This window comes from Sinohyriopsis cumingii, chromosome 1 (genome assembly GCF_028554795.1).
Source record: "Sinohyriopsis cumingii isolate HCF-2022 chromosome 1, ASM2855479v2, whole genome shotgun sequence".
Classification (NCBI taxonomy): domain Eukaryota; kingdom Metazoa; phylum Mollusca; class Bivalvia; order Unionida; family Unionidae; genus Sinohyriopsis; species Sinohyriopsis cumingii.
In genome coordinates this window covers 38798709-38813200 of record NC_142961.1, presented here as the reverse complement: position 1 = coordinate 38813200, position 14492 = coordinate 38798709, and the positions used below count along the sequence as shown (strand labels likewise).

Genomic DNA, 14492 nt, shown 5'->3' with positions numbered 1-14492 from the left:
ATTTAATAAAAGGCAATCTTTTGGAGCCCTAAAAAGGGCTGTTTTTTCTGCTAGAAGGTACCACGTCTCTCTTTCGCCCTCACGATCTTTCCCGTACTCCTAGTCTCATGATTCTTGATATGGGGTTTGTATTATCTCCCTTCTGTGTTGATAGTATATTTGGGGTTTGTTTTTTCCTCTTCCCTGTGTGTGTGTGTGTGTGTGTTCGCGTACGTTGTGTAGATCGTATATTTGGTTGTTTTTTTTTCTTCTTCTTCCCGAGTGTGGATAGTTTATTTGGGGTTTGTATGCGTTCGCGTCCGTTTATGTGGATAGTATATTTGGGGTTTGTACGCGTTAGCGACGTTGTGTGGATAGTATATTTGGGGTTTGTATGCGTTCGCGTACGTTTGTATGGATAGTATATTTTGGGGTTTGTATGCGTTTGCGTACGTTTGTGTGGATAGTATATTTGGGGTTTGTACGCGTTAGCGACGTTGTGTGGATAGTGTATTTGGGGTTTGTATGCGTTCGCGTACGTTTGTATGGATAGTATATTTTGGGGTTTGTATGCGTTTGCGTACGTTTGTGTGGATAGTATATTTGGGGTTTGTATGCGTTTGCGTACGTTTGTATGGATAGCATATTTGGGGTTTGTATGCGTTTGCGTACGTTTGTATGGATAGTATATTTGAGGTTTGTATTATCTCCCTTCTGTGTTGATAGTATATTTGGGGTTTGTTTTTTCCTCTTCCCTATGTGTGTGTGTGTGTGTGTGTATGTCTGCGCGCGTAGGTTGTGCGTGTGTGTGTGTGTGTGTGTGTGTATTGGTCTCTGTTTGTCCCTACAAAACTCACTTTATCCCTATCAGATACACTCTAACTACCTACCTACAGTAGCGTGTATTCAGGTCAGCCACTTGCAACACTGTTGACATTTATCCAATAGTGTTCAGTACAGTGACGTCACTGACGCTGGAAATTTCGAGACTATAAATATGGACTTGGGGATTTCCACAGGTTGTAGCTATACATATTTACTAGAGTTCATAAACAGGAACGTCACTCAAGCTGAGGCTATAAAGGTTTCCCAAAGGAATAACCCACAAGTTGTAGTATAAATAGATAGCGGGATTTCATAGGAATTTTAGCTGATTATAGCTATAAATAGATACATGGGTGTTTATCCACGATCGTCACACAAGTTGATATTGTAAGTAGTTACTAATTTTATCCATTTTAGTCTAAACCATTGTAACTTAATTTTCGGGGATATGTTTATTTTCCTTTAACTTCTGGGACAATTTCGTCATTTTAGCGTTACTTTTAGTCACATCCATTTTGTCGTTGAGCATTTCCTTGATTATAGTTATTTATAGCATCATTACAATTATGCAAATTTTTGAACACCCCAGCAAGATTTCAGGTCTTGGTAATGCTTTATATATAAATCTCACGTTTGTACTGGTGTATGTATGTCTCTGTCTCTGTTGTGTTTGACCCTCTACCATCATTGTCCCTAGACAGTCCCACCATGTTCAATTCTCCTTGACGCTATACAGACCCACCATGTTCAATTTCCATATGTTAAATTCCCCTTGAGGCTAGAGTTGCCCAAGACTTTTTCCCATGTTAAATTCCCTTGAGGCTATATCCCCCAGGGGTTTCCGTAATGTTAAATTTCCCATTGTCCCTAGACAGTCCCACGATCTATTCCCCATGTTAAATTTCCCTTGTCCCTAGACAGGCCCAAACTCTATTCCCTTGTTCAATTCCCCTGTCCCTAGACAAGCCCAAACTCTATTCCCATGTTCAATTTCCCTTGTCGCTCAACAGACCCAAACTCTATTCCCCATGTTAATTTCCCTTGTCGCCAAAATGTCCCAGGGGTTTTCGTAATGTTAAATTTCCCATTGTCGCCAAAGTGTCCCAGGGTGGTTTTTAATGCTAATTCCCATTGTCGCTAAAGTGTCCCCATTTACTACTCACGAGAAGCTACTGGCAAGCTTTCTCACATACCCACGTTGCATACTGTAATGTATTTAATGATTTATTGTTGTTGTTGTTATTACTTTTTATTAAACCATCTTATAATGTTGCAAAAATAGATTATCATTAATTAGGAAAATATCCAAAGGCGCCTCTTCCCCCCCCCCCTCTCTCTCTCATCGTAGCAAGATACAGGCGAAGACGAACGTCGAGGATGGACCTAAACATGATGGTAAAAGTTATTTCGCTTAGTTTCTACGCCACACTTATTTCCATGTGCCGGTATGTGAACGGTTGAGCGCGCAGTGTTGGTAGTGTTTTCTTCATTAAAGCCATCTTTCATGTTTAAATCATAAGTGTCTTATATTGATTTAATCAATGTGATAAAAATAGAAACTCAAAAAAGAAAACTTATCAATGTACAAAGGTGATTGTGAGTAGCCACAAAAGGCACAGAACTACATCTTGTAGTGGACAGACTCGGGGATGTGAGGAGTTATTCACTCGGTCAATACACAGTTGCCTGAAGTCAATCCTAAATTCGTTCAAAGGGCAATTATGTGTATTTGTATTTGATATAAATACAATAAAAGTATATTAGGTACGCTGTATCAATGATAAACCATTCGTTATATACATTTTTCATTAAAAGGAACTTCGGCAAGCGTCTTTTTCTTTTTAGAAAAAAAGTATGCATCTCGTGGTATATCATTGATATAGCGTACATACTATACGCTTATTCTAAATAAGACTGGAACACCACAGATGAATATTACAATAATCGCTTGAAATACAAATAACGAGGGATATAGTTTGGTCGCATATTATCAGTGATTTTGGTATTGTACATGGTGCATTTCTTCATAATGTATTTTTGACGACGTATTTATTCAGCACTTACAAGGGAGAGAACTCCCACGCACATCTAGACTGAATGACCCCCGAAGTCTACATCAATTTTATGACGTGAACTGCAATATTTTCGACTAGAAGCTTACACGAGCTTTCTAAATAATTGGACTATTTGTTTCTTGTTTGCTTGTGAGTTCTTTTTATTTTTGTTTCTTGATAAATTATTGAAAAAAATAACCATTATGCCTCACAGATACTTTGACTGCAATGCATTGATTACCTCTTTATATAAATGTTTATATATTTTATGTAATATTTATCATCTAGTTCTCGGCTTTGATAATTGTATTTTGTACCTCATGTATTATGCTGACTTGGAGAGAAATATACGAGTGACCCAATTGTCTTTTTTTTTAAAAAAAAAGCCATCGAGATTTCTCATGTCTGCACCACTTTTCTATATCGTTATTAATCGCCTAAAGGATGAATTAAAGAAGGACAGACAAACACCATTGACCAAACCATATAGAAAAGAATTGTTATACAAATTTCTATTCATTAGCTTTCTTTCAAAACCTGCCATTTTCGATTTTGTTTTACTTTTCCATAAGTTACAGAACACTGATTTTCTTAAATTAAGAAATTCTTCATTTCTTTAAGTGTGGCATACAGATTATCTAGTCTGTTGAATATGTTCATAACTTCCACACAAATGTTTCTTGCTTAATGTTTAGTATCGGTTAATGTACTGAGAAAATGCAAGGTTTGTTGATTATTAATTAATGACTGTTTTCCAGATCGACCATTTTTGGCTTTCAAATACTTATGTCGTATCAATATTTATGTTGTGTCACACATTTCATATATTTGCTAATTCTGTTGATAATCTATGCGGTATAGTATTTTGTCCGACGGAGTGGTGTTTTGAAGAAAATTTAGTTCATATAGGAGATGGTAACAAAATATGAGTGGTTTATTAATGTGTTGTATTCAGAAGAGATGTATTCCGAAGGAACATCGCATCTCTACATGAGATTTTGAAATGCAAAGAAGGTCTACTGATTTTTCAGACTTTGATTTGGAATATTTTAGTTTCCCAAAACGAAACTTTTAAAATGCAAAAATCTCTATATTCGTATAGTAACAGCAATTCACTTACCACTAGTGTATCGTTAAGATAAAAATTTTTATCGCCGTATCGGCAATAAAATTTGTCTCGTCACTATATGAATAGAGATTATTAAAGTCTTTCAAACTGCTTGGAGATTATCATACTGTTTGTCATTAATATTATTCTCTTTATTCTTCGAACTAACAGACATGCACCATTGTGTTATTGCACTTATCGTAAAATGTTGTTTATGGTTAGCACAGGCCTCCATACCTTTTATTGTTGGCTTGTTCAAGTTTTCGTGACTAACAAAAATGTATTTTGTTTGTAAACAGAACAACAGCTTATGTTCCAACTCTTAAAGTTTTAAACAAAATCTACTTTTCCTTGGTACTCAGTGGATTATTGATACGATTTTGTGACATTTTTATTTCATCGAATACATACTCCACTCTACAATGGTTCAAAGTCAGTCAACAACAAGGTATGGAAATTGTATCAGTGTACTGTATTCTTTCACAAACTCACCGATAAGTGTTACAGGACACTTTATTAAAGGAAACAGGACTTCACTGTTATCAAACGAAATAGCCATTTCTTCATAATCAGACTTCCATTCCCCACTAATATGTCATGAATTGTGTAGTACTGATATAACTTGATAACTATGCATTGTGTATTGATATGGTATCCTCTACAGGTTAACTGTGTAGTGTACAATTCACGATGCTATGAAATAGCTTAAGGACCCGCGTGCTTTTCATGTGAAACCTAACCTACCGTCGCTATCCAGGTAATAATAACAACATCTTCACTTGTTGATAAACAATACAACATCGGATGTAATTCGATGCTATAATAAACTAGCCTTAGTACTACTTGCAATTGTATGGCACAATAAGACGATCACATGACACAATGTACGTCCAGGTTTTGTTCGTTGGTTTTTTTTGGGGGGGGGGTTGGGGTGGTGTTGGGGTGGAGGGGATTTGGAAGGAAGGGGTGTTGATATTGTCGGAAACGGTCGTCATTACATAACGTAGATCAATATTCATTTTATGGATGGTGGCATCATTTATAAATCAATGAATAATGGAAAAGTTTAATATTTTATTTCTAAGAAGAATACATTTTTAAAAGTGTAAACAAAGGTGTTTTTAGCATTTTATTCATATTTTCCTTGAAAGGACCTTTCACAGATATACACACGGTTATTCATATTTAGATATTGGTAATTATCTTCAAATATATTTCTAACTTTCATGCTCTGATATTTTACAACCAAGTTGTATTTTCATTCACTGATCAATAATTTTAGAGGCGATGTTTCTACAGGTGAATGTTTTATTGTAACTAAAAGATATTAACTTTATCTGGAAATCTCGACCTATCCAGGAATATAAACCAGAAATATTAACACCAGTGATATGAATAATTTCTGCGAACACACGGCTGCGTTGTTTTGTGTAGGATCTGGGAAACCGTTGTCGGCGATGAGCTTCTGGAAGAAAATTGCTGAATCTTTGGGTACGCGTTTCAGTTCCGGATCGCTGAAGTTGATGTAGTGTATGCCAAATTTTTCATGGTAGCCATTTGACCACTCAAAATTGTCCATCAACGACCAGGCTGTGTAACCAGTCACGTTGCATTTATCCTCATTTATAGCTGTTAAAATAAAATGTGAGAAAACAGTTTTCTGCATACGGAAAAATTCAGCAAGTAAAAAATGCACACATCATCTGCAGCACCCATTCATTAGTTCAATTCATGACAGAGTTGTCATTTTTAGATCTACTGGTCCAAATCCAGAGAAACTGGTACGATGGTCATGCGTCTGTTGTTTGTCTTCCATTCCAAAATATTTGTTATCGCTATTCCTCCTCAACTACTTGGAGGATAGAAATGAAACTTGACACAGTCTGATTACGAGATCTAGGTGGCCCCAAATGGAATTAGTACCCCTCATACATCCAATGTGGCCGCCACATAGGCCTGTTTCAAAGTTTTCGTAGCCCTACCCTTCCTTAAAAATGACCATGCCAACATGTGGGTTTTAAAATGTTGGTACTGCGATTATCTTTTTACTAAACACTTCTTACAGCCACTTTGAAAAACTTATTTTCTCCTCTTCTCCCTAACAAATATTGATATCTGCATTGAGTCGTCACTAAAATACTTCATGTACAAAATGATATCAATATGATCGCCAAGAAGTGGATGGTTATACTGACTCCAGGTTTTCACTACAACACTTACCAAAGGATGGTGTTGGTGTTAGAATTGGTGTGGATGTGATTTTCTAACATGTCAGCTGTTGTGAACATGCTGAAATATTTTGTTATTGATATATGTTGTGAAGAAATTGGATTTTGAAAATAAGGACTTCTTACTGCACGAATATGGTAGGAAATGACAATAATGAAGCTGTGACCTATTGGGCATACTAATGGATTTTGACCAGAGTGTATATTTAGCTGTATTTCAGCAAGTTGATAGCCATCAATCTGATATTGATTACAGGAGCAAATGACGTGATTGAGGATTTTATCTGTAATGTCTTGAGTGCACGTATGGATGGATTTTTTTTTATCAGACCGGGTTTGTGGATTTATCTGAAGATTACATTGAATGAGTGCTAGCTGAGTGGTTATAACAAGGGATTTTAAACTATAACAGGTTGTGGATAGAACGCGGAAAGCAATTAGCAATTAAGGATCTGTTTTTACCACACTATCATGTAGAGATATCTAAACAAACTCTGAGATGAAGACTCGAGGTAAAAGGGCACAAGTTTCAACATCACTACCACCACCACCACTACAACCACCACAATGAACAGCACTCCGCAACAATCGTTGGCATTTAGATAGCTGAACGATCGCAGGAAAAGACACCGTGAATCTTGTGTAGGCTGGTAAGATGGGTGTTCAATTTCCCTTCCCTGCATCTGACTTTGATATAATTACAAAAACAAATAAGAGTAGTTTACCAGTCAAAACAAATGAACACCTTTTAACTCATTTTGTTTTAGGAGTCTTTATTTCCACAATCCTCTTCATCACATAACCCGAATTTTTCCATTTTGACGCAGACAATTTTAGATGTTTTTGCGCCCAATTGATCGTTTTTTTAAAAAGTTTTCTTTTGCCTCTGATTCATGTCAGAACAATGGATATTTATGTAATAAAGCTTACAGATTAATGTAAAGGAGAACAAGTGTCACTGTAAGGGAAAAAACTCTACTGGACAAAACGATGTTCACAAAGCTATGTAAAAGTATATATATATATATATATATATATATATATATATATATATATATATATATATATATATATATATATATATATATATATATATATATATATATAGGGTATAATACGAATCCATTCATACTTGCTTAAATTATTATGAGTACAACCCATCCATTCGAAATAAAACCTTATTTCATGACCATTGCCCTTGATACGAATGTTTAAGTGCCGACCATCAACTTGTGTATTGAAAAACAACTGCATTTTGATGATTCTTTCGTGATTGTTCTAGATTTTCATTGTGTCAGATTTAACATTGCATATCGCTGTCGTGATTAGAATGCGCTAGCTTAACGAGTGCCAATTTTATTTTATTAGCCTTTCCCATCTGTGTAGCATGTGTGCATACTATACAAGTCATATTATGGGAATCTTTACATTTTATGTGACTGTATTGAGTTATCAAAGTTTTGAGTAAATTGTGTTCTCTATATTTTAATATTTGGCATCTGTGCACACTTATATTCTTCTTTTGCACGTGCACGAGAAACGAACTACAGGCATCTGAGTTGTAACAGCTGACCCGGAATGGCAATATTGGATTCGAACCAAACGGGTTCATGGTCCCGTATGGCCCAATTCATCGTAGCTGTGAGTATGATAGCCCTCCTTTGAGGATTCGCCAGTGTTGAGACCAGAAGAAATCACATCCGCATGGGGTGTGGGTGGATGGGTGGGGGTGTTCGTTGATTTACTGTATATTACTTGGATAAGACGTTTCTGCAACCCATTATTGAAAAGGTCATTTCTGCCACCTATTTTTTTAAACATAAACATGAACGATACCTACTACTTAAGTTCATATCTGTTCATATTCAGTCATTGAAGATCTTAACTGTTATCAGAAAACGATGTTGATGTTGTAGATTTGTGATTTAGTTCTCCCCTTTTTGAAAAATACATTTGTTTTGATATCTGGTCTTTTTTTCTTTATTTAATGCATTCCTCTAGGTCAATCCATGCAACAATATTTTATTCGGATCTAAATTCCTAATTGAAATTATAAATCTACTAAATTACAAATACTGTTTTAAATGGCTTTTAAAAATGGCATGAAATACAAGTGGCTTGCAGAGGTACACAACAGTTCAGATCGTTTATTGTTTCAGGTCATTTCAATAATGGACATAAAAAAAGCAATCTAAACAGAGCGCAGTCAATTATAAATCTTAAAAAAAATGAGTGGCCAAAACAATTGGTCTAAGACATGCCACGATTGGAAAAGCGTATTAATAGTTTGCTAAATCATGTCCGCAATCGAAACAATAAGTCTAATTGAAAGTACCCCCCCCCCCACACACACAGAAAACAATAGTAGAATGAAAGAAAACTATCCTGTTGACGTAAATGAACAATGTATGAATGTGTTTGGGAGCTCGTTTTATATGATATGTAGAGAACGAGCATTTTTTATTTATCAATAAACCAAAAAAGTTCAAGTTACCTTTCAGCATTTCTGTGATATAGGACCGATAGTAATCCACGCGGTGCTGGTCTCGTAAAGTTCCGTTGTTGTCTGTCACGCCATTTTCCGTTACAATCACCTGCGGATTTCCATACTCTGTTCTGATCCAGTTCAGTAGATTCCTAAAACCCCATGGTACGACAAACAGCCACGTAGACCCAGATCTATAATTAAAATAACCCATGGTAACAAAAACATCCATTTCGAGTCAAATCTATGATTGTTTAAAAAGCAAGTTAAGACAAACAACTATTTCGAGCCAGATCTGTAATTGAAAATAACCCATGGCACGAAAAAGAGTCACTTCGAGTCAGATCTGTAATTACGAATAGCTCAGGGTTCGAGAAACAGCCACTTCGAGTCAAATCTGTAATTGCAAATAGCTAAGGGTTCGACAAACAGCCACTTCGAGCCAGATCTGTAACATTATACATCGGATTATATATGCTTGGAGAAGTTCAACAGTTTTTGCAGTCTCGATAGGTCAGTGTTTAAGGCGTTGATCTAGTGACCATTAGAGTATGGGTTCGATTCTCACCATCGGATCAGCCCGAATTGGTTTTCGAAAGGAGCCTTTGGGCAAGGCACCTTATTCTAATGCCGTGGCAAGATATAACCGTGAAAGTATTTATGTTCATTTAAGCGACAAATGAAACCAATTCGACAATTTTCAGTTTAAACAAAACATGTGGCTGAATTCGAATTTAAAGCCTTAAGGGCACAAACGTTTCCCTGGCAGTTAACGAAAATTTCGTTATTTAGTAACCCTTTTATAATGGCTGTTGTTACATAATCATTTACGAACAAATAACTAACTGCTCATAGCCGATATCATACCAATCTTGAGCTTTATCTACCCACACAATATTCAGCATCTAAGGGAAACCAGGGCGATTCATTAAAGTAGAAGCCACGCATCTACGATGCCCAGCCAATATCACAATAGCAAAATCCCAATAACGTCATATAGGGGAAGTCAATGTGTTCTATGCCTCTCTCTCTCTCTCTCTCTCTCTCTCATCACAAGCACAATTCTACCGACGTCTATTCCCAAGCTACACAATTGTTCCTTAGCATACCCTGGCCATGCTGGGTCATGTGATAAAATGTTTTCCTGATCATCTATGTAGCCACCGGTCACATTCAAGTTATCACTTCGTCTTAGTGGCTCAACAAGCGATGTTGTATAGTGGTTGAGTCCGAGAAAATCTGCAGATCCTGAGAAGAACAAAAGTGAAGAAATGAATTTAATTTTAGAAATCCGTTGAAAATGTCGGGCATATGCCTTTAAAACCCACATTAATATTGAAACAGTATTTAGAAATTCAACGAAGATTACATCTACAGTGTTACTTTTCGGCAATATGTTTGGCTTTCTCTGTATTTGGAATGTTAGGCAAAAGAAAAATGCATTGGATTTGCTTGTAATCAGTAAATAAACCTAATATGCAATCCAAATCTTGAATGAAACCATTTAAAGAAGGATGACAAACTTGAATCGTAAGTCGAAATGAAGTCATTGAAACTTACGGTCGAGGTGCACCATCTAATGTGCGAATAAACATCTGGATAATTAATACATTGAACAAATTATAGGATGAAATATGGAAATATTGAGCGATCACAAGAGATATGGAAATGGAACTGAAGCAATAGTACAAACACCAAAGAAATGTAATAAATAAGATGGAGGTAAACAAAAGAAAGAAAGACAGACAGAAATAGAGTTATAGAGTAGTACGGACCATTATTTCTTGCGATTTCCTGTGCAGTGAAGTTTGGTAGCCTGGATATCCCCTCTGGGCTATTCTTCGCTACATATTTCCTCATAACTTCTGGGTAGTCCCCTGATTTGAAGATGGGGTTAGCAAACCAGCCCAGACTGAACTGTTGGGCCCTCGTCGCAGCCTCCGTATGACTTTTATTGTTTGGATCCTTAGGGGCCATAAAATCACTATTCATAGTGATGCCGACCTGCCCTAAAAAGCGGAACTAGAAAGCTTTACCAGGGTTCAATAGAATGATGAAAACATCCTTTGTTTAATAGTTTCTATATATATATATATATATATATATATATATATATATATATATATATATATATATATATATATATATATATGTAATCAATCAATTCAAGCACGTTTAACATTTGATTATCTACACTCATCCATCTATCCACGCTTCTGTCACATGCACCAACATACATTGTAAGGACCTTTGAAGTGGCATCTGCAATTAGAACAATAGAGTTGCAATTGTTTAGCTTTTATCAGTGATAATAAATCGTTCGATAGTATATGTGTTTTTAAGGGGATCGCACAACATATGGTCAAGAAGAGAGAAAAAGGAAACTGTAATTAGATAGATGAATTTTATTTTCGTATGATGTTAACTTATCCATGCTTGTGCTCCAACTCAATAGAAGCGATCGCAAGAAGCAGCTTTGATCCATGGAGAATATGAACAGTAAAGGGGTTAGAAAAAATTACGTTGGTTTCTACTTGCGCCTATTAATCAACTCAGGGAAACAGTGTATTATTCCTCCAAAACACACTACAAACAAAAAAGATTTTAAACTGTTTTAAACAATGTAAATATAAATAAATAAAGTGATGCACTGATTGCATACAATTGTCGAAGCCAACATCTAATTTCTCCGATATTATATTTCCACTCGTTCACGGGGGCCCCGAGTGGCCGAGTGGTCTAAAGCGCTCTCCGTTACGGATTACTGCCATGTCACCTCTGTCTGCGTGGGTTCGAGTCTAGGATTCGGCTAACGTGGGTATGTGAGAAAGCTTGCCAGTATCTTCTCGTGGGTCGTTGGTTATTCCCGGGGTTTTCTCGGGTTCTTCCTCCACCATTAATACTGGCCGCCGTGCATAGCCTATCGTGTGCTGAAATATGGCGTTAAACCCAACAACAACAGCAACAACAAAAACACTCGTTCATTATCCGCCAGAGAATCAACAAAGACAGTTATTCAAAGTGCTCAAGAAGCTGTGACTTTCCGATAACAGTCAATGGACTCACTTGCGGAGACGGAGTCAAAGACTTTTAAGCTATCATGGATAATATATGTAATGGATTCTTTCAAATACTGGTTTGAATACGTTTTACACATAATTCTATGAAGTAAAGTAATTACGGTCGTTACTAACAGTGAGAACTTGGTCACACTTTACAGCTTGGTTATGGATTTGAACATTTTAATCATGTTTGAAAGGTATTGCCTCTGAGTGTTTATAAATGATATGCATATTCCATTGTGAATTCATTAAGGGACATTATGGATTATATCATTATGAGACATCAAGACTGTTAGAACATCAGCACCCTTCACGACGATTGGTATATCAGGACATTAAAAATTGGAATTCATTCGGAACACAACTTTACTTCATTTGGATTACTTTTACTTTGAGCTTGTGATTGAAACGTTACGGAACTATTGGATATACTGTAAGTTCGTTTTCTTTTAAAATTTTCACTTGACATTCTTGGGAAATAAATAATTTGGTGAATTTTACTAAACTGGTTGGTTTTCGCTCTTTTCTGTTACTTAAAGACCATAGAGTCGTAACACAGTCGCATTGAGATATGACTAGAACTAAAACCAATTAAGTCTTTCAATTTCTTATTATGGTGCTATTTAGTAAAGGACGTTAGATTTATTCACTGAGTCAAGAGAGGGGTATCATATCCCAGATTGACTTGAATACGATTTTGAAACGTTTCAAAAGTTAATTGCTCAATTCAGAGCTTAAAATTGTCGACACATCCCGACTTACGATTTAATGATTAAGTGTTTATGTTATCGTCAGTTATAGAAATGACATTAGCGACTGAAATAGAAGACATTAAATGCCTAAAAACTAAAGTGAGTTTTATTACTACCATACTATCGTCCCCACAGTTAACATAACGCATGCTGTAACTATTTATTGACCCTTAAACACGTTCACTTCATAAGCAGAATTACTTTTCTGAGTGATCCGATATTTATCGTTCACTTCATAAGCAGAATTACCTTTCTGAGTGATCCGATATTTATCGTTCACTTCATAAGCAGAATTACCTTTCTGAGTGATCCGATATTTATCGTTCACTTCATAAGCAGAATTACCTTTCTGAGTGATCCGATATTTATCGTTATAGATGTGATAGGCCTCAACATGCGACTTGATGATGGTGTGGGCGCATTTGTAAGGACGAGTGGCAGGTTCCTTGATCCCTGGGGCATATTCCCCCGTCCCATATCCCATCCAGCAGATTACCCATGGCTCGTTAAATGTTATCCAATGCTTCACCTGTGATAACAGTGTCTTATTTACTTATTTACTTCCATGCTTACTGAAAATAATACATAGTTAGTCAGTTTGTCAGTTAGCCCGTCGCTTAGTTACACCAAAACATTTTCGGCTTGTAAATTGTTAATGGCACTTCTAGCGTGATAGTTACAATTTAAAATAGTAAAGACATTTTTCTTGTGGACTGTTCCCACTGACAGCGAATTAAACAAAAGTGGCTGAATGATTACTTCAAATGCAATGGCTATCATTAGTTCGACTTAGCGCACTAAAACCTTACTACTGACGCAAAACTATTAACTATAACAGGACAATAAAAATCAACAGAAATAATTTCACTGATGGCGCACTTTCCTTAAAATAAATCTTTCTGAGATACAGCCCAGACTCGGTCGATAATTTATTATTTAAACACTCAATGCTGTTAAAACACGCGAATAATTTATTAAACGCTATAATTGTGGTTTTCATAATTGCAACACAAATTGATTCGAAACCTATTGCATCAGAATAGTGATGGAACAAAGCTACATTGTGACCAACTCATCAGTTTTTAGAAAAGTGATATAAATATTCAACGAGTTCAATAAAAATGAAATCTCGTTATCAAAGGGTAACGTTTAATATTTATTTATAATTTTGGATAGGATTAAATTGTAGTTAATGTTAACTTTGAGACAAACACCATTTAAGAGAATACAATGTTGATTTACCTTTTTCAAATGTAAAATGATGTACTGCTATGATTCAAAGAAGATGCTGATATACAGATTAAATTCAGTGATCAACACATTCGATATGCACTTTGATGGAATTCAGCGATGAACATATTGAGATATGCAGTGTTAGCCCTGATAGCTAGATGATTCGAACTTTGCAGTACGAGGTACAATCAAAGAACCTGTTTTATGTGTATCTATATAGAACTTTGCATTCAGCTAAGGGAGCCCCGAATGGCCGAGTGGTCTAAAGCGCTCTCCGTTACGAATCACTGCCATCTCACCACTGTCTGCGTGGGTTCCAGTCTCGGATTCCGCCAATGTGGGTATGTGAGAAAGCTTGCCAGTAGCTTCTCGTGGGTCGGTGGTTCTTTCTGGGGTTTTCCCGGGTTATTCCTCCACCATTAATACTGGTCATGTATAGCCTATCGTGTGCTGAAAAATGGCGTTAAACCCCACAACAACAACAACAACAACAGCATTCCAAGTGGCTGAAATAGCGCTGCTTTATTGGTGTACCTAAATGTTTAGTATAAAGCCAATGTCTTTGGTTTGAAAGGATCATACAGACAGTATATAAGGGTACATACTAGCTAAATGTATCAAACGGCTGTGTGAGTATTGATGTCATTACTGAATCATGCCACTTTACTGTAGGTTGGCTGGTCGAAATGTTTGGGCACCATTGCCGGGTCCTGATCATCTGATTGATGAATGATTTTGTTTAAATCTGAGACGTGAAAGTACATTT

General features: G+C 36.3%; 1 protein-coding gene across 3 annotated transcripts in view; it reads right to left on the bottom strand.

The window, feature by feature from the left end:
- Positions 1-5027: 5027 nt before the first annotated feature.
- Positions 5028-14492, bottom strand: part of LOC149806742 (myrosinase 1-like) — a 36714-nt gene continuing 27249 nt past the window's right edge. For all 3 annotated transcript variants that reach the window (XM_089978346.1, XM_089978285.1, XM_089978221.1), the window contains 5 exons: positions 12839-13022; positions 10455-10688; positions 9789-9927; positions 8689-8873; positions 5028-5595 (listed from right to left, as the gene is read on the bottom strand). In XM_089978346.1, coding sequence (XP_089834472.1) covers positions 5318-5595; positions 8689-8873; positions 9789-9927; positions 10455-10688; positions 12839-13022 — 1020 coding nt within the window. In that variant the 3' untranslated portion in view covers positions 5028-5317. The remainder of the gene's footprint in view (positions 5596-8688; positions 8874-9788; positions 9928-10454; positions 10689-12838; positions 13023-14492) is intronic.